This window comes from Podarcis gaigeae (assembly GCF_964106915.1).
Source record: "Podarcis gaigeae genome assembly, chromosome: 1".
Classification (NCBI taxonomy): Eukaryota; Metazoa; Chordata; class Lepidosauria; order Squamata; family Lacertidae; genus Podarcis; species Podarcis gaigeae.
Window position 1 is genome coordinate 51,379,459 of NC_139678.1, and position 23,422 is coordinate 51,402,880.

Consider the following 23,422-nt stretch of genomic DNA (forward strand, 5'->3'; position numbering starts at 1 on the left):
CAAGTGTGGGGGCGGAGGGAGAAATAAAAGAGCAGAGTCGGGAGACGGAGGAGGCGTGTCCCCCCAAAAGCAAAGTCCGACCCGGAAGCGCGCGCGCATGCGTGCTTAGTCAGGCGTTCTCGGAGCGGATTCTGGGTCGCCGGCTGCTGCGGGGAAAGGCGGGGAGTGGGGGGCGGCTGTGCTGCGGGGGGCACGCACGCACGCAGGCGCGCACCCGTCTCTGGATCCGCCATGGCAGGATCCGCGCAGGGGCCGCTAGGGAGGTTGCGGCACCTTTGCGGCCGCTACCAGGACTACGTGAAGCGACATCCGGCGGCCACGGCTCAGCTGGAGAGCACCGTGCGCGGCCTCTCTTACCTGTTGCCAGGTAGGCGGGGGGCGAGCCGGCGGGGGGGGGGCGTTGAGGAATCCCAGCTCCCTTTCTCCAACGCAGAGTCGCCGCGGGGAAAGGTTTGCCATTTACCTCCCCCCCCCCCCGACAGAAGATGGTGTGGGCGCGGCTTCAGAGCTGCGCGGCCGGCAGAAGTCCGGCAGGTGAAGTTTTCCCCAGCAGCTGTTAGAGGAGCGGGAGTTGTGCCAGGTCGGAAGGTGGCAGCCCCAAGCGAGAGAGGAAATAAATGACTGGGGGGGGGGTCCCTTCTCCAAATCCTCCAGACCTTTGGACTCGGATTTGGAGGGAGATCTGCTCGAATGAATCCCTTTACTTTGCATCTTGCTAAGAGTACTGTACCCTAATTTGTTTAATTGAGTTCTTCAGGCAGCCCTCTGCCACTTCCCGTTTTGGTGACCTGCCTGTTTCAGTGCCTGCAGCCGGTTTCAATCACCGGTTTGATAACCTCCTGTTTGAAAGCGCCCAGGTCACACTCGATTCTCCAAGATAGCTCACCTTGTTGGTGACTTCTGTTGCAACCTTGGGTAGCTGCAGGGCAGTTACTTTCCAATCCGTAAGAGCTCTGCTAGATCAAACCCAGAGTCCATCTGGTCCATTATTTTGTTTCCAGTGGTGACCAGGCAAATTCATTCCCTGGAAGGAAGCCCTAGGCAGCTCAGACATAGACATAGGCAGCTCAGATCCCATATTGCCTCAATGTCTATCACTTTATAACTATTTGCGCTGCATTTCCTTTGCCATTTTGTTTTCTGTTGTGGACAAATCATTTTGGAGTTTTTCATGGTCTGTTTGACTTTTCACCACACTTGAATAATTTGCTATCATCTGCAAACTTGGCTGCCTCGTTGGATAATATATAAATAAATTAAAGATCCCAATACTTATCCCAGTTCAGATGCTTGGAGAGCCTCTCTGTTGTGACAGCTGTTGTTCCTACCATCTGCTTCCTATTCTTGCACCATTTCCCACTCCACAAGTGGACCAGTCCTCTGGTTCCATACTTCCATATTTTATCAGTTAGGTGGTGATGAAACCAAATGATAACCATCACCTGACTATAAGTTGCAGTATACCTGGAGAACATCTGAAACAAAAATAAAATAATTTGCTCATTTTTCATCAGAAAAAAACAATATTTTTAACCTAATTATGACTATATTGTTTAAACCATAATGTACAGTGGCCCCAGTGTCTGTCAAATATAAAGGAAAATCTGGGATTACATTCTTACAATGCTGTAGCAAAGAGACTCAAATTGGAGAATTGTCAGCTGTCATTTACCTATAGGAGTGTCTCCTCTTGTTGATGAAACTGCAGTTCAGCTCTGTATTGGTTAAGAAGATGCAGAGTAGATGTAGGCTTCTGTGGGAAATTTTAACCTCCAGGCTGATTGAGCAACAGGGTAGCATATTTGTGTAAGAATTGCATCAAAGCCTTTCCCTCAGAAGACCTGTTTGGACTGTTTTCAAAAGAGTGTGGAATATAGGTTCATGTCTCCCTCATGCTTATTTTCCAGGTCGGTTTTCTGACTCTCATGAACTGTCTGAGCTGGGTAAGTAGAGCTGGAGATTGGCTGTGGGGTCCCAGACCTATGCTATGTTTTACAAATAATGTCATGCTTTGTTAGGAGAAGATGACCTGAAGGAGGCCTTGTCTTAAGGAGAAAGATTTAATGCATAGCCAAGATTTCCCAGTGGCTGCTGAAAGTTTTGGTGCAGAGTAAATGAGCTTGGACTGGGGAAAAAACCACCTTTTTCTTATGAAAGCCTATTGACCCAAAGGGAAATGATAATAATGTGGGCAGGGAGGCACACACACAGTTATGAGGCAGAGGGTGTTCACTGTAGCGACCCCAGGGTTTAAAATTCATTGCTCCATTAGACTGCCACACTATAGACCTTTCAGAATGATCTGAAGGCTCACTTTTTTCACTTGAGGGTTTTAAAAATTATACCGTTCTTGCTATTGGTTTTGATGACATTTTAGTAATGCTTGGTGGACATTTATGAGTTACTAGTTTCCCAGTAATTCATCCTTATTTTATTGTAATTTTGTGTTTTAATGTAAGCCATCTTGAAAGAGTTAGTTTATAGTTTTTCTAGACTGCCCTTCATCCAGAAGAATTTCAGGACAGTACAATATAGTAGAACCTCTAAACTTAAAAAGAGGAGGTGGTCCTTTAAGTATTTTGGTCTTAAGTCATCTAGGGTCTTACAGGCTAACATTACAAATTGGGTGTGGTACCAGGGACAGCCAGCATAGTTCCTGAAGGCTAGGTATAATATGATCTCACCTTGCTGTAATGTTCAATAATCCAGTGGTGGCATTCTGCACACACTGCAGTTTTCAGGCCATTTTCAGTGGGATCCCCAAGTAGAGTGCATTACAACAATTTGTTCTTGAGTTCACTGTGCCCAAGCTATCCTAATCCAGGAAGGGGGGCACTTGGTGACTCATCCAGAACTCTGGGGCTCAAGCAGTTGGAACAAGGAGTACTCACAAACTACCAATCATCTCTGTGACTTCATCTAGAAGAGGTTTTCTCTGCAACTCCCAGACACAATAACTGGGTTTCAGTTCACTCTCAAGTCAGTGTATAAATACATTAAATAAATAAATGGTAATGGTGAATGTTTTCTGATGCCCTAGGCAACTGCCAGCAAATGGCTAGTTTCACTTCATTAAGTTGATGTTCAGATCCTGTATGTCTAAGTCATTTATATCTAATTAAAAACAACAAGCAAATTACTGTCTGTTTTGTATCTGATTTGCTTCTGCTCATTCTTTCTTGCAACAGCCATCCTACTTCAATAAGGCCAGAATATTTGCCAGGTGCTAGCAGCCTAGCTCAGGTCAAAGGTATTCTGAAGACTATAAGCAAACATCCATTCTGAAATAGCATTTATGGTGATAAAGATATACCATCTGATAGCATCATTCCAAGGGCAAGAATGAATGGACCTGTTTACCACATACACCCATTGCACCAGATTATGGAAGAGGGCCAAGGCGCTTGCTTGGCTACCTATGTGCAACTGAGAAAGTTGCATAATTGTGAGGACCTGCCCAGAGATGGCAATGCTCACTTTATCTTCATGTTGCCTCTCCTTCAAAAAAAGGTTGTTTGATTAAATCAGTGTCCTCTTCTAATCAGTGGCCTTTTTCTTTTCCTGGTTATAAGCAGTAATTCTTCCTGTGCCTTTTCTACTTTTTCCTTTCTCAGTTTATTCTGCCTCCAATTTGCTGGTGCTGTTGAATGACTGGATCCTTCGGAAAGAGCTGCAGCCCCCTCTTTCTGTGGTAAGAATCTTTTCTATGCAAGAGAAGAGGCAGGCGGGGTACAATCCCTGTCTCCCATGCCAAGGACTAGAATGTCGCTCCTGGATTTTATCCTGTTGGCAATAGATTCTGAAGCTGCTGCTATCTGGTTGAATCTTGGGCATCTGCCAGCCCTTGTCTGCTTGCGCCACAACATTCTAGAAGGTTGATGAAAGTTACAATGGCCTCCAGGAATACTGCTGGCTTATACTGTGAGTGACACCAGTTTCTTAAGCCATTCAAAATCCAACTCTTTCTTTACCTGGTGTGCACCACATGAACTCTGGCCTCTATGTAATTCCCTTTAAGGATTGGGGTGGGGGTGCGGGTGAAGGAGCCCAATTGATCTTTCACTGAAATCAATATATTCTTTAGGATCTTCTTCCATTTCAATTGTGGTGGTAGAACAGAAAGCATCAGGCACTGCTGAGTTTAAAGGAAAGTTTGAGGACATGGGGTAGCATTGAAGGTTTGGAGACAAAGGGAGCAGGTTGTACAGCCATCGGGGGACTGACAAAATAAATGATGATAATAATAATTTTATTATTTATACTCCTGTGATTATAAGAATTTGTGTAGCTCAGTTGTGCAGTCCTGAGCATTTTGACTCACCAAGCAGTCCTGTTCAGTGTTGTGGGATGGAATTTTTCCCCAGTCCATTTTTCTGTGGAAAGCTTTCTATTTTCATAAACTCATTATTAATGATTAAATGAATGCCAATTACAAATCTAGTATAAGGCAAACTTGGCAGTTTCAATGTGTTTTGTTTACTAAGCACAAGTAGAATAAACACGCTAAATTAGATCGCTCTCTAGGGCATGAGAAAATTTTCCAGTGCCAACTATTTTTTATGCAAATTACATTAATTTGTATATGTTTTTCCCATCTTGAAATTTTCTGAAAAAACCACATCACAGGTTCTGCTGTGTTCAAGAGAGCTTACTCCCTAGTCTTCCTTAAGATTGCAGCCTAAGTAAATGTAGGCAGTTTGCAGAAAGGCATTATTAACACTGAATGCAGAACTCTTCTCCCAACATAAATGGCTCTTACTGCCAACATAAATGGCTCTTCCACTTCTTATGGTCATGAAAAAGAGGTTGCTGATTAAAGATCCAGCTAATTCAGCCTTTGCCAACCTGAGGCTCTCCAGATGTTTTGGACCAGATGTTTTGCACCAGTCCTAGTCAGCACATGACATGCCCCAGGTTGGTGAAGGCTGATTTGATCCAATGCTGTAAATACAACAGTGACTTCCCAGCAGAGATTTGCAAGCAGGGAATGAGAAAGGTAGCCATCCTCTGCTACTTACCCCACCATGTGTCCCAAGAGACTTTTTGCTGACTTATTTGCCAGGAAAGCTTGAGTTCAGCTAACCTCTCTACCTGCAGGCAAACACAACTGTGGCACACAGATCTATGTTGTTGTGTGATTGATGAGCCTGTCTGAGGGTATTTAAAGCTGGTAGGGCCACTGGAATCCAGCTGGGTCCCTTACTTTCCTTTGTATGAGGGACTCTTGACCCATTCCCCCTCTCAGCCCCCTGCAGAATCACCTTGCTATGGTTTAAGAGGAGAACTTTGGCTGTGCCTTGAAGCCGGTCGCATCATGTTGTCTCTCACTTGCCTCTTGCTTTGCAGGCGGTTCCCCAGCAGAAACTGTTGACGTGGCTGAGTGTCATCGAGTGCGTGGAGGTCTTTGCCGAGATGGGGGCTGCCAAGGTGTGGGGCGAGACTGGCCGGTGGGCCATCATTGTTCTCATCCAGCTGGCCAAGTGAGTGTTCAACGGAGAGGAACTATTGCACCTTGTGAATCCCAAGGGTGTAAATGTGAATCCTTTGGTGGGAGGCGGGGGAAAGAGACTCTTGTTGGAACCTTGATTGTTGGGCTTAATGTGCCACAATAAAGTGGTACCTCTGGTTACAAACGCTTCAGGTTACGAGCTCCGCTAACCCAGAAGTAGCTGCTTGTGAACTTTGCCCCAGGATGTAAACGGAAATCGCGTGCCTCTGGCACGCGGGCAGCGAGAGGCCCCATTAGCGAAAGCATGCCTCAGGATAAGAACAGTTTCAGCTTAAGAAGAGACCTCTGGAATGAATTAAGTTCGTAACCAGAGGTACCACTGCACTCTAGGTTGGGCACTTCCTGCATGACACTGAGAGCACTGTTCTAGTTTTACAATGTTCCCTAGTTGCCGTGTTCCATCATGGGACTGGATTGGGTCATTGTACTCAGATAGCACCTTGTTCCAACTGGGCCTGCCCAAGGAGCTGTATGCCTTTGGGATTATTCCTCCAGTTATAGCTCCCCATCTGCATCCCTCACCTGATTGCTGTCTTAACTCTTCCTTCTCCTCCAGTGATTGTAGCTGGAACTTCTGGTAACAGCAGCAACCTGACAGGAACCTCACTGCACACACATCACTGAACAGGGTTGCAAATGCAAGGTTGCGTGAATGGTCCTGTGATGGCAAATCGGCAGTGAAGCGTCTAGTGTGCGCCTGGCATTTATAGCCCCTGATTTTTTCTAACCCACAGGGCCATCTTGCGCCTCCTGCTCTTGCTGTGGTACAAAACTGGCATCCAGACATCTCCTCCTATTGTGCCTCTAGACAGAAGGCAGTCATTGCAGCAGAAAGGTGAGTCAAGTGCATGGTGGATTGCAACCACTTTGGCTTTAGTCAGGAAGGAAGTTCCGAATGCCGGCCAACTGATTGACTAGGTTTGAGAAAAGGAAGGGTTTGTGTAACCTGAGCAGCAGTAAATCTTTGTCATTTCACCAGCTGTTCATCTCAGTTTTTGCAGACTCTTTCACAGACTGTTGAACTCCCTGCGGCCTTTTAGCTGTTGCTGGGCTCACATCAGCCCCAGCCAGCATAGCCCATTGGTCAGGGATGATGAGAGATTATAGCCCAAAAACATCTAGAGGGCATTTTTTTGGCTATCCCTGTTTTTAGGCTTTAGCTTGTGGCATGCTGTGGTTGGGGCTTGCAGTCTTCCTCCCTGCAGGGAGGCCAATGTTAGAAAGTTTGAAGAGCATTTTCTGGTGCCCTGTCCAGGCTTTTCTTTAGTGTCAGCAGTCTGCAGAGGGTCACATTTCTCCTCAGACTTAATGTATCCTCATGCCTGTGAGTCTGCTGTTCTGTTTCAATGAATGTGCTAACCTGAACAAACCAAGAACTGGAGTGGAGGAGGGCTTTCCCCCTGCCCCTTACTGTGGTCTTATTTACCTGTCTCCTGACAGATATGGAAGTAAACTCAATAGGGAAGGAGCGGATATATGTGGGGAAGCGCTGTAGCCGTGTTGTGAGATCTCTTGATAGCAGTGAGTATCTTTCTCCTTTGTCTCCCATGTTACACCTACGGTAGAACTAGGTTTCTGCATGTGTTGCCAGGTTGCAAATGTCAAGTGTGCACATGTATACATGTACTCAGACACATAAGGGCATCTCCATAAACGGCAGAAGTTTTCGACATACCGGTACAAAACATGTTTAGATAGTTTAAATTATTTTAAATTGCATTGTTTTAACAGATTGATGGCTGGCTGCCCTGGGGTCTTTGGGAGGAAGGTTAGGATAGAAATTAAATAAATTGATGCACAAGTACAGAGAGTGCAGACATACTGCTGGTGGCTGAAGGCAGCCCTGTTTAGGGAAGCTTTTAATGTTTAACAGACCATTGTATTTTAATATTTTGTTGGAAGCTGCCCAGAGTGGCTGGGGAAACCCAGCCAGATGGGCAGGGTATACATAATAAATTGTTGTTGTTGTTGTTGTTACTCATCCAAAGTATGATATCCATGAAAAGCTGAGTCCTTTTATTTCTTCCTTTTTAATTTTAGCCCCATCCCTGCACTCCAGACATTGGGGAGCGCCTCAGCAAAGGGAGGAGAAGCAGAACCGAAGAGCAATGGAGACAGACCAGCTGCCAACCCCTTTGAGTGCCCAGGAAACAGTTGCTGAGTCCATCTACATTACCCGCCCGTTGCTCCACTGTATCCTCCCTGCAGTGTATCCTGTATGCCACCAGAGAGAGCTGCAGCCCCAGTGTGGAGCATCATGGCCCTTAATGCTGAGCGGGTCTTGACTCCTGGGCAAACACTTGGAGGCTTTGCTTCAGTCAATGGGCCTGAAGATCTGCTCCAATTAACGTCCCCTGTTATTCTGATCCTGCTTTAATTTTTGCTACTGTAGCCCCCTTGGGCTCATGAGACGGCTGGGAAGTCTTTCTACTTCTATAGTTTTTTGCCTCTTGTCTGTTCAGTTCCTTAACTCTTGCACATAGTGGTGAGCGTAGGCTTATGGGGACAGAGATCTTGGAGACCCTGGCTCCTTTCAGCAGCCTTGGATATCTCAAGGTCAGTTGGGATAAAAGCATTTCATCATCCTGGATCCATTTTCTTTCACCTTAAATTTTTTGTAACATGATGATTAGCTGGTTGTTTTACTCCACTAGCGGTGTGCCTCTCTGCAGCTTCAAGGGGAGAAGCAGCCTCACTGTGAGGAGCTGGCAGGAAAAGGAGGGTTTTATCTTTCGTGGAAGAGGCTGCCGGGTTGTCCTCCTGTCCTGTCCTGTTTGTTTGTTTGTTTGTTTGTTTGTTTGTTTGTTTAATTTTATTTATACCCCACGCTCCCCAGCCAAGACCAGGTTCAGGGCGGCTAACATCAAGTATAAAACCAATTGATTAAAATAAAATGCAGCCTCATTTCAGTGGAAGCCCAGATCAAAAACTGTTTGGGGGGAGAAAACGTCAAATCTTCACCAAGGCCAACTGTAATGGTTGTGAGGGGTTACTTGTGCGTAAATTGCCTTCAGTTTAGTTAGTTTGCTTGCCCAACCATGCTTAGGGTCAGAGCTCGCCCTCCGTGACCTGTTAGTCACTTGCAGAATCCGAGAGTGGGCGTCTCTTGAACCTCTTCCAGCATAAAAGCTGTTTGACCCCGAGTCTCCTCCTATGTTCCCTGCGCGGAACGCGTCTGCGCAAGTAAGGGGAAGGCAGGGGCGTCCCAGCACTCTCTCCACTAGTTTCGGTGGAAGGGTCTTGGAGCCCTGTCACCAATTCCTCCATCTCCCTCTCTTCTCTATGGGTGTTACGCTGAAATCCTTCCCCCCTGCTAGTCCCCTCTCCGGCATCCCTCGGGAGCCCTGCCTCCGTTTCTTGCTCTGATGGCAGTTCCCTGACACCAACTATCCAGACTGGTCCTACGTGGGCCAGAAAAAAGCAAAAAAGCCAGGGAAGTCCCCAATTAGGGGTTCTATCACAGAAGGAAAAGGAAAGAGGGGGAGGGGATCAGGCTGATTCCAAGCCAAAGGCCAGGCAGAACAACTCTGTCTTACAGGCCCTTCTCTCTGAGAGATGGTACCAGGCTTCCTTTGAACCAGGGTGCACCTCTGGAACTCATTTTCAACAGCAGGACTCAACTTTGGAACATAAAAGTGGGAAGGGGAGAGTGAGAAACAGAGGGAGGGAGTGTGTGTTTGTCAAATTCCTCATCACTTAGATTAGGAGGAATATCATTCAGGTCAACAAGTACTACTCTCAGGCAGGCTTGAGGCCTAGTTGCTGTCTTTAAAAAAATGATTAGGAGAATCATTTTTTAAAAAATGATTGGGAGAATAGCTTGGCACTCCACACACACACACACACACACACACACACACACACACACACACACACATATCCAGCCCCTTCTGATTTCTCTGCTTTCCCTTCTGCAGTTTGAGTTTACTGAGTGACATGAAAGATCTCAACAAGCGCGAGCGTGTGGAGCTAAGGCGTCGGACTCTCCTGCTGCTGTACTACCTGCTGAGATCTCCTTTCTATGATAGATACTCTGAGTAAGGCTGCCTGGCTGGCTTCTTTTCAACCGCATTAAAATCCCCACCCCCATCAGGAGACCTCTGGATTTCTAAAAGAGAAACCTGTGGCTTGTGAGCATTCAGCACCCAAACGGGTTTTGTCTGTAAGCTCCATTCCAAGAGTCCCTTTCCCATTGGGAAGGAAGCCATTCTCATGGGCTCATCTGAGGTGTTTTTTCTCTTTCTCTCTCTCTCTGTTCCTTCAGGGGCAGGATCCTCTTTCTGCTGCGCCTGCTGGCAGATTACGTGCCTGGAGTTGGCCTAGTCACTCGTAAGTAGCTGACTGCTGTGATTGGTCTTTTTAAAGGAAGCTGATAAAGGTTAAGGAGACAGTAGGGGAGAATCCTCCATTGGTTTTGGGATAACCAGTTCAAGGGGCTTTCTACTCAGCATGTGCTTAGATGAGGGGTATTCAAGGATAGCAGCAGGGCTAGAAAATCTCCACATTTGAAAAGTTGGCACTAGGAATGTCTCTTCAAAGACTTTAGGTGTGGCTACTAAAAATGCTTTGCTGCCGTTGTCTGCTATTGTCACATACGTATCTCCACAGCCTAAAAAGATGCTGGTGCACATTTGAATAAAATGTATATTCTCTTTTAGTAGGATACATCAATCTTCCATATATTTGGTGATTGTTTCCTTCACTGTTTATATCTAGCTTGGGATCTAATATTTCATTAAAATCTCCTCCTGGAGATTTTAGTGGTGGTGGTGGGGCAGTCGGGGAACCATCAGAGCAGCATGTGCCGGGAGGAAAGATGAGATTGTTCCTTCAGTGTAAGCAATTCTGCTTGCCTGACCAAAGCATCTCAGTGCTACATTGAATGCTGCTCACTGTTTTCATACTTGCTTTTAAAAAATGTACATGTTCTGGATGAAGGCATGGCTTACAAATTGTCTGAATAAATAGCAACTTTTAGGAGTTGACAAAGACAATTTTGTGCAGAATCCACACTGTTGAGCAACACAGGAATAGCAGTTATTATTATTGGTGGGTTTCCCTTCTCCAAACATCTTTTCTGTCAAGACAAAGGGGGTCTATGCAAGGGACACCTTCCTGAGATATATTTCATATCAGTCCTTCCTTTAGATATATGAATATTAGATCTCTTTTCTTGCCCTATGAATAGCCCTCCACAGCCTTTCTTTCATATGCCCCACCTGTGATTTCAGAACTCAGGATGTTGGCTGGGAAGGGGCAGTTGTGGAAGCAAATGTTGGCAAGTTAATTTCTCACATGTTGCTTTAAGGTCTTCCAGTTCATTTTCACATTTTTCTCCCTTCATTTCAGGGCCACTGATGGACTACTTGCCAGCCTGGCAGAAAATTTATTTCTACAACTGGGGTTGATTTGGCCTCAGCTCAGGTTATTGCAGCCAGAGGGCGCTCAGGCTAAAAGGCAGAAGCTTGTGGTGGTAGGATGACTTTATACAGCGGGAGGCAACCTTGAGACTTTAAAGAACAGCAGCAGCAACACAACATGTGTCTTTCTATGGCTTATGCTAATGATTACTGAGAGAAGAGTAAGGGCTCTTCTGACATCTTTTTTTTAAAAAAATGTATCTCCCTGTGAACTAAGAATGCTACAAAGAGTAGGTCTTAAGGTTCCTATGCTACTCCTCTCTCCATTCTGATACATGGTTTTGGATCTCATGGGGCTTATGGAGGGGGACCCTTTTTTTTGGTATGTATTTTCTATGGCTATGAATGAATAAAGCCGGGAGTCGGCAGTACTTTTGGGCTAATTTGGTCTATTCTCTTGAATATTGGGGACATGCACCACAGTACTATTAAGGTCTCTTGCTTTCTGGCCAGCTGGGATGGAAGGCAGAGAGTTTTGCAGATGCTGCCAGTGCTTTGTTTCCGAGGTGAGACAGAGATTAGCATTCAAACCAGCCTGGAAATGTTTCCCCTTGTGCACACGCACACATGCACCCCGTTCTCAGATGCAAAGGGTGGGATTGGATCATTGGAATTAACCCTGTGAGGATATGTGCTCCAAACCATTATCTTAATGTTATTATCTGGCACATAATTCAGAGTCATCACTGAAAAGCCGCTTCCAGACTCACAATAAGCTATTGCTGCTCTTTGCACAAACCCTTTACCCTTTTCTGGCTATACAGCCAGGCTTATTCCCCACCCCACCCCATCTTTCACAGTGAAAACATATGCAGTTTGATGCTGTGGTTGGCAGGGAACTGAGCACCCCTTGGGCCAGCTCAGGCAGCAAGCCAAGAATGCTCTTGGGTATGCTTTTTTCCTTGGCTTATTTCCAGTGGTCCATATGCTGCTCAGCTGGAGCCTGGTCTGCCAGGGGCTGTGGCTGCTGGTCTTCTCTGCCAGCCTGCTTAATTTCCTGCCCTGCCTTTGAGGATATGCAGCTCCACAGCTTGCAGACTGTCTGGATAACAGCTAGTGTGTGCTGCAGGGCTTCCCTGAACAAACTGCCGGTTGCGGAGGTGCTGGCAAGCAGGGCCAAAGGCCCTGGCAAATTGGTTGGTGTCTGCAGAACTGAGTTCCCAGTAAATGAAACATAAAGGCCTGAGCCGATGCCTGGGTCAAATAAATCAGAATGGTTGCCCTATGCAAGGCATCCAAGAAGTAAGTAATCGAGTGCTTCATCAACTCTCTCCACCCATAAAGCAGCAGATGGAGCACAAAGTGCTTGTGCTGCCCACCTCCTCGGTTACTTACTGGCACGGTCTGTTTTTCCTTCTTGCTAAGGCTGCATTTACTGATATGCCACTTCCCAGCATCGTCAGTCTGTTTTTGCAGTGGTAGGCTGAATACTTGGAAGGGTTTGCCATGAATCAGGGCCTACCAGGTTCAGTATGGAGGCAGTATGGAGAGTGCTCAGCTTGTAGATTTCTTTTTCCAAAGCTAGCAATAGCCTCCTTGCAACAGACAGGTGGGGGAAACTGCCCTCCATTTTCTGCTGTGTAGTACAATTTTCCTGCAAAACGAAAACCAAACCCATAGGAAATAAATGTTCTCAATCCCAGGGAAAGGATCTATGTACTAGAACAATTTGTTTAGTAGAGGAGGACTATCAGTCATTTCAGCAAGCTTGCTGATAAAGGGAAATCTGTCCTGTTTTCAGATGACACACAAACTTCTTAAGTTTGTTGGAAGTTGGGGTCTCGTCCCCATCTTCCTACCTTCTCCCTTTAATTGGTAGGTGCCATCACCACCTTATGGAGGGTCCTTGGAGGGATTTATGGCTGAAACGATAGACTACTGTAGTCACTACTGGCAAGAGGCCTTTGTTTAATTTACCCTTCTTTCCTACTCCACAGTTTTGTAGCAGCGACCACTGGCTAGACTGATTGGAAGCCCATTTTCACTAGCTCACCAGTCTTCAAAATAAAGCATAAATAAAAACAGAAGTGAGAGAGATGGAGAATTTGAATTTAAAGAAAGGGTAGGTGAGAGAGAAAAGTTACAATCGGGTTTCTAGTCTCCATCTGATGAAGACTGGCCCTATAAGTTGAACCACATGGTTCAGGGCAGGTTAAAACAGGACCAGACAAACACTGTATGCTTCAGTTGTGACACCTTAATGCAAGCAACTGACAGATTCCCCTTCTCTGTGAAAGCTGGAGAGTGTGGGATTCTCCTATCATATCTCTGAGGGCCTCATCCACCAACTTCTCTGATTCTCAAGAGAATACTTTGGCCCCTGCGAGCCACAAGCTCTATGTACCAAGGACATAATGTTCAGCAGGCAGATAGTCGTACATCTATTATACAGAACAGCACCTTTGATAGCCCCCTCATCTGTGCTAGTATTTCTACCAGTTGTTTATTAATACTTTGGAGTTTGGTCTTCATTAGGTAAAAAAAAAGGTGGGGAAGGGAGTGCAGAATGCCTCAGTCTCCTCGCTCTACTGTCGAACTCGCACAGCTGCCTAACTCACTAGTAAAGGCATAGGCAATCTTGGCCCTCCAGATGTTTTTGAGACTACAATTCCCATCACCCCTGATCGCTGGTCCTGTTAGCTAGGGGTGATGGGAGTTGTAGTCCCAAAACATCTAGAGGGCCGAGTTTGCCTATGCCTGTACTAGTTACTTTGATGCTGTGTTACTGAAGCCTGGCTGGCGCATAAGCTGGGGCTCTCCTCTTGTTCCTAGAGAATGTGACTTCATGGAAAGAAAGTGGGCATAGGACCAACGATGCCTGATGAGAAAGTACGTCATGTGGGATGAAGCATGTTTCTCTGAAATGGGGCTCAGCCAGAAGAGTTGTAGAAGCATGCAACTTTGCCTGAGAGGACACTTTTTCCGAAGGGGCTGCACAAGTTGCATTCTTAGACTGGCCCCATTGGACAGGCCCATTACCTAGGAGTTAGAATGCTGTGTGTTCTTTACCCTTTGTGATGGCATTGTAGGCACTGGGAGCTGTCTTAAGTTCCATTGCTGAAAGCCACTAAGAGTAGGAACCCATTGTTGGATTTGACTGGCCAAATGGGATTCCTGCTTCTCTTGGTTCTTCTCACAGAGAGAGGACTGTCCATGCCAAGTCTTCAAAGGTAAAACACTGCTTGGTGGCCCTGCACTCTCCATTAGGGGAAAAAAAATGTGTACAACAAATTGTATACCTGACTCTTGCTACCCAGATGTGGCAAGGAATGAGGGTGAAGAAAAGTGGGTCATTTGAAATGAAAGCCACTTGCCTGTCTTTCTTTAGGAATCAGGCACGCTTTATTAAGGAATCATGGCAGCAGGTTAAATCAGAGATAGCCATTAAGTCTCAATGCATGACCCCTTCTCAAAGGAAACCCGTGCCAAATATAAAACAACAGCTAGCAGTAGGATTACGTATATTCCAAAGGCTCAACATCTGGGTAGATCGACACATCTCACATGCCCTAATTCCTATTGAAATTGTCAGCAGGCACATTTTAAGGATATTTTGCTCCTGCTGGCACTAAGAAAAGAAAACCACAATATGTGGCTTATGCTCATTCTTCTTCGGGGTCTGTTGGGGGACTAAACGAAGGGAGGCCTCAAAGAGTATCATTAGACAGAATTTTACCAGGGTTAAAAGTCGTAACCACCAAACAGCACTGGGCTGAATCAGAGCATGATTTTCATGTTGCATTTTAGTGTAATGGCCATCACTGTTTTGGTATAGTGAACCACTTTAAAGATGTACCCCTATGTATCAAGTCAAATTTCTTTGGAGAATTTAGATTTTCATGCAGACCCCTTGATTATGATAAATGCTTGAAATCACTGCATTGCTGGATGTCCTGAAGAAAGATGCAGAAGTGGGTGGGTGGGGGGCAGGGGAAATGGGGCCACAGGCAATACAAAAATAAGATCTTCAATAAATACTGCAGTTATCCACCATCTTTTGGGTCTGTACATGCTTTTCAAACAAGACATTATAAATGGAAAGTGATGTAATAAACAGATAAAATTAATTAGTTAATAAGGTTTTAAATAGTTGCATTTTCGAAATGTGGTTTGATTACATCTATAATTCCTTGATCAAGAGGATATGTTAGGGTTTGGAGGAAATTTTAACTACGGAGGATTTATTATAGGCACTTGCACTTTTTTTAATTGCACATTTGGGCTAGTGCTCTGTGCTTTGTTTTATAAATTATTATTTGGCCGGGAAGGTGTTTTGAAATAACCACGTGGGGAGCTCCCTCCGCGCTAATAGTTCATAAGATCAGGGCTTTAGGCAGCAACCATTGCAGTTCCTGACCTTGTCCTCTTCTGCAGCAGGCTCAGTCCGTCTGTCCCAGAGGAATTCTCTGCACCCCTGGAGCTCCAGCAGCAGCACTTTGGCCTGGTGGATGGCATGTATTCCTTCCAGTTCCTACTACACAACAGCATAGGGCAAGGAGAGCCAATGTGTTGCCCTCCAGATGTTGGACTACAGTTCCCACCATCCCTGACCCTTGCCTATGCTTGCTGGGGCTGATGGGAGTTGTAGTCCTTACCTCTGGGCAAAGGGATTGTCAATATATAGGCACCAGCTGAAAAAAAAAGTCCCTTCCAGGTTATCAGCAGAGAAACTTTTCCCAATTTTTGGTCCCCAGCTGTCATTGCACTACAGCCCAGTTATTCCTGGCCAGCAAAAGTAATCATAGGGGATTGGTGGGAGTTGTAATCCAACATCTTGGGGATCTGTTGGTAGGGAAAGCTGCAGCAGAGGCATTTCTGACCACTGCAAGATGGTCTGAGCATTTCAAACCTATTATGACGTCACTGTTCCGGCTACCAAGTTTCTGAACTTAATTCAAAGCCTTATGCAGCTCAAGGACTGCTTCTCCCTAACATGAACCAACCTAGATCCTCCATATGTGATTTGGGATTGTCCTCTGTGTGCCCTCTCCAAGGAAAGTGAGGTGGGTGGCAACACAAGAATGGTCATTTTCAGTGGTGGCTCCCTGCTTATGGAAAGCTCTGCCTAGTAATGCCACTGGCTACTTTTAGGAACCAGGCAAAAACATTGCCATTCAGCCAGGCCTTTAACTTGGAGAGTTTTAGATACTGTTTCCTCCTTTAGTGCATGGGATACGAACCTACCTAGAGCTTGTGATCATAATCTGAAGCCCTTCTTCGTGTGCCTCCTCCATGAGAAATCTGGAGGGCGGCAACATGAGAAAGGGCCTTTTCTGCAGTGGCCCCCATTTGTGGAATGCTCATTATACAGGGAGGCTCATTATACACCTTTAGGCACCAGGCAAAAACGTTACTCTTCAACCAGGCCTTTGGCTGATTAACATCCTTTTAAATGTGTTTGTGGGAGGGCTTTTTATTGCTTCGTTTCTTTTTATTATGTATTTTATGAACCTCCTTGAGATCTACAGATGAAGGATGGTATACAAATTTAATAAAAACAAAATTTTGAGTTGACTTTTTGTAAAAGAGAGCAACTAATAAGTATTATTGTTATCATATCATATAATAATCATCGCCCACAACAAAACTCAGCTGTATCAGATCACTTGGGTTTTCTTCCATGACTAGCTGCACCATCTATTTTCTGGATTCAAGAGAAAGAAAGAAAAAGCACCCCTCTATCAATTTCAGCCCCTCATTTGAGTTTGTATGGAATGGAAGCAATTTGAATGTGGTTCTGTGGGGAGAGGCGGGCGGAAGTGGATAAGGCAAGTCTCTTGATTGACTTTTGACACAACACCTCTGAATACCACTACTGTTGCTTATTAAGCCAAGAAGTCTAAACTCACTAGCAAACATGACAACCATGTGCCTTAAGCATGAACCAACAAGATGCCCTGTTGGTTCAAATAAGTCAATCCTTAGAGCACCGGTGGGCAACCTGGTGCCCTTGAAATGTTGCCCAGACCACAGCACCTATCATCCCTGATCACTGGCCATGCTGGCTGGGGCTTATGGGAGCTGGAACCTAACAACATTGGAGGAACCCCATGTGCCGCTCTTATCACTGCATCACTGCAAGCATTTTGGTGTGCCAGTTGAACCACCCTCCCTCTCCTCAGCTTGCATGAGGTTCTTACGATCCAATTTCAGGGTGCATGTGGGGGAGGAGAGGGGAAAGCCCTATTGTGCAGGCAGAAGTCTTTGCACAGAGCTTCTTCTGGCAGTGCTCAGTAAGTGAATCCCTCCTCCAGTTTCCCCAACCCTGCCTTCTAGTTAACTGCCTCGAGGATCCCATAATATGCCCCTCTTAAGGCCATGTGAGCCTTCGCTTCCACATCCTCCTATGTGATTTTTTTCTCTTCCTGCCCTGCCATTGCCACACACTTCTCTTACTAGCTCCTGTCTTCACAGATTATGGCATTAAACCAAAGATGCCCAACTTCCGGAGACGGATACAGCGGAAGGAATCGGAAAAGCTGCAAAAAGCACACAAAAGCAAGCGGGATGAGCCAAATTTTGAGGAGTATTATTACGACGACCTCCTTTGAGTCTCTTAAAGGTAAAGGTAAAGGTACCCCTGCCCGTACGGGCCAGTCTTGCCAGACTCTGGGGTTGTGCGCCCATCTCACTCAAGAGGCCAGGGGCCAGCGCTGTCCGGAGGCACTTCCGGGTCACGTGGCCAGCGTGACAAAGCTGCATCTGGCGAGCCAGAGCCGCACACGGAAACGCCGTTTACCTTCCCGCTGGTAAGCGGTCCCTATTTATCTACTTGCACCCGGAGGTGCTTTCGAACTGCTAGGTTGGCAGGCGCTGGGACCGAGCAGCGGGAGCGCACCCCGCCGCAGGGATTTGAACTGCCGACCTTTCGATCGGCAAGTCCTAGGCGCTGAGGCTTTAACCCACAGCGCCACCTGCGTCCTTTGAGTCTCTTAGGGAAATGCAAATAGAAGTGCCACCTCTGAAGTGTACTTGCACCAACTAATTGATCTGTCACAGGCAGCAAAAGCCCCTCAAACCCAAATCACCTAGTAATGTAAGAAGTGAGATCTTCCCCTTCCTTTGCTGTTTCACACTTGCTTGCCTCTCTCCCATCCCCCCCAGTTCTGTGTGCTCTATGCATCCATCCTACAGGCATGGCACTTGGCACTCATCAGGGCATTTGCAAGGTTTTGGCTCACATCTCATGTTTTCACTCTTATGGGTGTTGAGCAAAGCTTGAAAACATTTGATGAGGGCCAGAGATGGGTGGGGTTTTTGTGTGTGTTTTATTTTGATGCAGAGGCTGGGATTGAGTTGGCCACAGCTTTCTGTTGCCATTGTCTTCTCTCCCTTGCCACCCCTGTCATGACTTCTTATTGTGGGTCCAATATTCCCCTCTTGCCAATTCTTCTATTCTTTGCTCCCGCCGCACAATAAAATTCCAGATTCTATGGAAGCTGACTACTATGAGTTGAACTGTATAATGTAAATATATATATACAGTTCCATATTTGACAAAACTGATTTCATTTAGGGCTTTTTTGGTGTATAATTAAGTGTTTTTGTTTTGAGAAAAGCAGACGTTAAGTGCCTCAATGGCTCTCCAGATATTGGATGACAATTCCCATAATCAATGTTTATTAGTGTCCAACAGCATCTGAAGGGCAACAGGTTCCCCATCCCTATTTTAGGGTCTCCCCAACATCTGGTAGAAATGCAGACCCAAATCCCTTTGAATGCCACTTAATAATTGGCTACTTTCCTTAACTGGCAACAACAGAGCTGCCAACATACAATCTATATTTAGCTAGAGAAGAGGCTAGTAGATTAGAAGATTTTGTGGCAGAGTCCATTGAGGTCCTGGGATTCTGACATCTCAAAGTCTTTAACCAGAATAGCGGAATGTGACACAATTCTGGAGGTTGCAGGGGGCCAACAGCTGGGTAAACTCTAGCAAGACTTCTCAATGATTGTCAATAACTAACAAATTAAGCCCACTCCCCATTGTATCTGAAAGCAAAAAAAGACACACGCACAACACCAAGGTTCACAAATATATGGAACCTCAATGGAAATGGGAGGGAGTTGGCATCCATCTGTCTTGGGAGACAATGGAGGAGTGCCATGCTCCCCACCCCACCTGAAAGCCAAGCTATTCCGAGAAGAACGAGATCTACAAGAGAGAGTTGTTTCATAATACCCAACATAGTTATTCGACACTATTGGATTCAATGGGACCTTTCCAAACTTTTATAAGCCTATGCAAGGTTTATACCTGTACTTTTGAAAACTGAAGATGTGTGACATTTCCCTGGAAATCTGATGTACTATAATTTGGTTTCAAAATGGGGGTTGCAGAACCTGGAATGCTGCTATGCTGCAGCTGGTGTGGCTCCCCAAGGAAGGCTAGCAGAATGTCAAATTTGGCTCTTGCAATTCCCAGGAAAACAGCAGTGTGCTTAGAGGCCTGAGTCTCCTTGGGCAACAAAACAACAGCAACGCAGGCTCTTTGAAACATCAACGTTTAATCATTGTTGTCATTAGAGCAGAAGCACAGAGCCCCCTGCTTTTGGGGGGGGAGGGGGGAGAAGGGCAAAGGCACACCTTTCTGCAGCTCTTATTAGCCCCATGTCACTCATGCTATTCTCCCAGCTTTGCTGCTTCTCCGTGGGACCAAGCCCTTTCTGAATCAATTTTGTGCTTATGGCTGGAGCTCCTCTCAAGCCCCTTGATGCAGATGAATCAGATGAACCCTGGCTCTCGTGTTCTGTGCAGGGTCCAGATTCCCTCCGTGAATGCAGAACCTGCAGCTGGAGAGCGGGTATGGAGGGAAGGGAGATTTAGAGCAAGGGCCGGGGTGGAGGAGCTCTTTCCATCAGCAGATTCCCAGGGCATGGGCCCTCCCTGGCTATCTACATGCCTTCAAACTGGGAGGGGCTAGGATAGGCACCAGTGTTCCCCCAGTGGTTCCCGGATTTTTTGCAGGCACAGGATAAGAGACTTGGATGCTATGTCTTGGGAATTGGTGGGGCAAATGGCTACCACCCCCATTCTCTGTCTCCGACTCCACTATTCCCCAACCCCACCATTCCCAGCCAAGGACTGGGCTCACTACTTGCAACCACCCCCAAGCTTATTAGCTATTCCTTCTTCTGCAGTGGAAGAGCAGCATTCCCATCTTACTAGACTCCCAATATGAAGGGCTGAACACGGCAGCTAGAACTAGAGCAGGCCCCAAACAGACTCGAGCAGAACTTGTGGAGCCCTCTCTCTCGCAGTAGAGCACTCCCAGTGCCCATGCCCACTCTCCTCCTGTACCAGCGGCAGCAACACCTGCTTCCGCTGGTGGTGCTTTATTTCGGATAAACAAACGAACGGAAAAGCATATTTCTTCTTCTGATAATAAACCCTTTTTTTTGGTCCACCCACCCCACCCATCCCAAACCCCCAGCCCAAGGAAAGAGGAGGTGCACTGAAAGAGGTGGGGCTCTGCGCACTGAGGAACACTGTTCCCACACCCACTCCTCCTTCCATCTCAAAGCAGCTTGTCCATGCACAATGGGGGGAATGGCCCTTGTCTGTACAAGAGGGCGGGGGCTGCCCCGGCCCCTACTCTAGGTAGATGTCCTCTGTGGGGCACGTATATTCCACACATTCCTTGTAGAACTGATGGAAGGCTCTCCTGCAAAAAGAAAACATGAAATGGAACGTCAATTGGGAGCTGGGATTCTTCCACAGAACAGGCAAAGCAACAAGTTAGAGCTCAACACTGAGCCTACCAAGAGGACCTTATTCGCTGCCTCTACTGCATCTGCAGAAAACAATATTTGGAAAGAGGTAGATTCCATCATGGGAGCAGGGCTGGGATGGGAGAGTGCCTAAGCTCTGCCTAATCAGGTTGTATGGGATCAATTCCAATCTGCTACCTCTGATGATGTGGACAAGCTGCTTGGACGAGTGAAACCTACCACCTGTCTCCTTGATCCTGGCCCATCAAAGTGATCTGGGTACGGCTGGGCAATGGGCTCTGTGGGGTGGTGAATGCTTCTCTCAGTGAGAGAGTCTTCCTGGACCCTCTTAAAGAAGCTGTTATTAAACCACTCCTTTAAACACATCTATGGACCCGGCCATTATGGCCAATTATCACCCAGTCTCAGATCTTCCATTCCTGGGCAAGGTGATTGAGCGGGTGGTCACTGAACAATTCCAGGCACATCTGGAGGATGTGGACCATTTGGATCCCTTCTAGTCGGGATTCAGGCCCCATCATGAGACTGAAACCACCTTGGTTGCACTGGTTGATGACCTCTGGTGGGCTAGAGACCGAGGTCAAAGCTGTTTCCTGGTTCTGCTGGATCTCTCAGCAACTTTTGATACCGTTGACCATGGTATCCTTCTGAACTGTCTAGGGGGGTTGGGAGCTGGGTGAAAAGTGGCTGATCCCTGGCCACTAATGCTTCTGCTGACATCTCCAGTACCCATCTGCAACTGACACACCCCTCTCTTAGATCCAGGTAAACTGGGATCTTTGTAAATAGCAGGAATTTTCAGGATGTAGCCTGAAACTCACCCTACAGACTCTGCAAGTGGTTTGGTGGACTCCTCTGCAACAAAGACATGGCACGCAAATCTGTGGTCAGCTGGGTGCTTGGTGATGAACCCAAAATACCTGAAAGAGAAAACACAATACATGAGTTTGGGCTAAAGGTTGGGTCTCTGGTATCCTAGGCTAGGAATGAATTCTCTACCAAAGTAACAAGACCCATTGGTTTCATTCTTCCTGCAGGTACAAAATATACCTCCCTGAAGAGAAAGCCATTGGTTTTCCTTTGCAAGTGTGGACAAAAGCAGGAAATGGGACGAATACTTTTCTTCCTGTGCAATTTGCGTACCAGACAAAGCTGGTAAACGGCAGCTGAGACAACAGAGCTCTCACCTGGATTAAAAATAAAGCTCGATTGAGAAGCCAGCCCCCCCCAACAAATGATGTGCACACACTCTGCCAAATTCACAGCGGTCTTCTGGCTTCTGTCTATCTATGTTGGAACCAAGTGGAGGATAAGTGTAGGTGATACAGTCCGATTAACAAGATCACAATGCTGTTATATGAAACTTCATGCCCATCCTACCTTTATCAAGCATATTGTTTAGCAGGGATTAAGAAGATTGCCACACAGGAATTTCCTATGCAACAAGTTACACTTCAAAGCCCCAAACTGCCTAGGATACACTGTAGGATAGTGCAAGGAGGAAGAGCTGTGTGTCTCCTTTGCCATGAACTCATTTTGACCATCTGCAGGGACTTACTTGTTGTTCTTTGGGTGGTATCCACAGAATGAAATGTTCTTCAACTGGAAAAAGTGGCTACATTTATTCCCCTGCAGGACGGAGAGAGCAAGATGTTAGGCTTGGGTAAGAGTTAGGACCGTTGAGGAACCAGAGACATTTATTGAAGGAAAGGGAAATTAAAATGTGTTCGGATCCCTCACCCTTGGGAGATCCAAGTCACAAATTAAAAGGACCTCATGCTGTGTTTTGGTGAAAGGATATTCCATTGTAAAACTTGCAACAGTTTATCTGTGCACTGCAAAAGTTTGTATGGTAGGAAGTACAGGGGAAATTCCAGGAAGGGCTGATGAGAAGGAAAATCAAGTCACGGGAGTCTTGCTTCTTCTGGCCTCAGAGGAAGTAGGGCCCCCAGACTCCTGATTTGTCCATATTAAATTACTTAGATCCTTAGCCCTTGTAGAACGAAAGTTAGGAAGGAAAATGTGCATAGACTATTTTGTGTGATATGAGCCTATTCCCATCTTTTAGCAATTTTAGTCAATGAGTGAAATCGCAGCTGTGATTGACAGGTGCTATGTTACACACACATCAGAGGAGACCCAAAAACAGCTCCAAAATGACCAAGGAAGTCCTTTCTCCAAACACTTGAGAAAAGCATCAGCCTGGTTCAGTTTTAAGCCATTTTACTGTCTTCCTTGCCTTATGTGTGATTTTTTTTCTAGATGGAGAAAGAACTGCCTGATTCATTCTGAAGGATCTTCCAGGCTTTTCTCTTCCTTTGGCTTTCCCTGGTAGAAATGGGATTGTTGACCAGAGACAATAACTGAAAAATCCAGGATTTTAGTGTAGCTGTAATTGGGCAGTAGCATGTCTACCCAAAAGCAAAATTAGCAGCTAGGACAGTAAGTAATTCCTGCTCTTTCTAACTCAGAATTAATTTCATGCAAGAAAAGAGCTTTTTCCAATATTATGTGATTTTATTTTTTAAAAAATCCTGCTAATGCAAAATACATATCACAGGGGGTACTGCAACTGAGAGAGCTATGTGGGTTACATCAACCCTGCAAAGTAGCCCTAGCTTGCTATATTCAGGCCTGTCAGGGAGGGGCTGAATAGCCCCTTGGTGCGTTGGTTTCTTCTTAGGGAAATGCAGTTGAGGGTGTCATTAAGTGGATTGTCAACTGAATTAATTGCTTTTTCAACCAAAGGGTGGGGAAAATAG

General features: G+C 46.1%; 3 protein-coding genes and 1 long non-coding RNA gene across 7 annotated transcripts in view; 3 read left to right on the forward strand and 1 right to left on the reverse strand.

Annotated features, from left to right (window-relative positions):
- The first annotated feature begins 38 nt into the window (after positions 1 to 38).
- PEX16 (peroxisomal biogenesis factor 16) lies at positions 39 to 11,312 on the forward strand. The gene is made up of 11 exons (XM_083752307.1): positions 39 to 367; positions 1,908 to 1,943; positions 3,615 to 3,691; positions 5,347 to 5,480; positions 6,244 to 6,344; positions 6,950 to 7,030; positions 7,550 to 7,702; positions 7,993 to 8,065; positions 9,427 to 9,546; positions 9,774 to 9,838; positions 10,859 to 11,312. The coding sequence occupies exons 1-11, from the start codon at positions 232 to 234 to the stop codon at positions 10,915 to 10,917; spliced, it is 1,035 nt and encodes a 344-aa protein (XP_083608433.1). The 5' UTR covers positions 39 to 231; the 3' UTR covers positions 10,918 to 11,312.
- On the forward strand, positions 8,213 to 9,303 carry LOC310851346. Its single transcript, XR_014567719.1, has 2 exons — positions 8,213 to 8,487; positions 8,904 to 9,303. It is a non-coding gene; the product is annotated as an uncharacterized lncRNA (long non-coding RNA).
- A 2,259-nt stretch (positions 11,313 to 13,571) lies between the features above and the next one.
- FREY1 (Frey regulator of sperm-oocyte fusion 1) lies at positions 13,572 to 17,482 on the forward strand. Its single transcript, XM_083753273.1, has 3 exons — positions 13,572 to 14,099; positions 15,307 to 15,380; positions 17,344 to 17,482. Exons 1-3 carry the CDS (start codon positions 14,035 to 14,037, stop codon positions 17,478 to 17,480), a joined length of 276 nt encoding a protein of 91 aa, XP_083609399.1. The 5' UTR covers positions 13,572 to 14,034; the 3' UTR covers positions 17,481 to 17,482.
- A 1,937-nt stretch (positions 17,483 to 19,419) lies between these two features.
- MAPK8IP1 (mitogen-activated protein kinase 8 interacting protein 1) overlaps positions 19,420 to 23,422 on the reverse strand; it is a 60,454-nt gene continuing 56,451 nt past the window's right edge. For all 4 annotated transcript variants that reach the window (XM_083750394.1, XM_083750392.1, XM_083750391.1 and 1 more), the window contains 3 exons: positions 22,219 to 22,289; positions 21,482 to 21,580; positions 19,420 to 20,593 (listed from right to left, as the gene is read on the reverse strand). In XM_083750394.1, coding sequence (XP_083606520.1) covers positions 20,521 to 20,593; positions 21,482 to 21,580; positions 22,219 to 22,289 — 243 coding nt within the window. In that variant the 3' untranslated portion in view covers positions 19,420 to 20,520. The remainder of the gene's footprint in view (positions 20,594 to 21,481; positions 21,581 to 22,218; positions 22,290 to 23,422) is intronic.

Coding starts and splice junctions, on each gene's coding strand:
- PEX16 (XM_083752307.1), top strand. CDS start 232: ATGGCAGGATCCGCGCAGGGGCCGCTAGGGAGGTTGCGGCACCTTTGC. Junction 5,481..6,243: donor GTTCTCATCCAGCTGGCCAA/GTGAGTGTTCAA, acceptor TCTAACCCACAG/GGCCATCTTGCGCCTCCTGC. Junction 7,703..7,992: donor TACCCGCCCGTTGCTCCACT/GTATCCTCCCTG, acceptor TCTTGCACATAG/TGGTGAGCGTAGGCTTATGG.
- FREY1 (XM_083753273.1), top strand. CDS start 14,035: ATGGGATTCCTGCTTCTCTTGGTTCTTCTCACAGAGAGAGGACTGTCC. Junction 14,100..15,306: donor TCCATGCCAAGTCTTCAAAG/GTAAAACACTGC, acceptor CTTCTGCAGCAG/GCTCAGTCCGTCTGTCCCAG. Junction 15,381..17,343: donor GCACTTTGGCCTGGTGGATG/GCATGTATTCCT, acceptor CTGTCTTCACAG/ATTATGGCATTAAACCAAAG.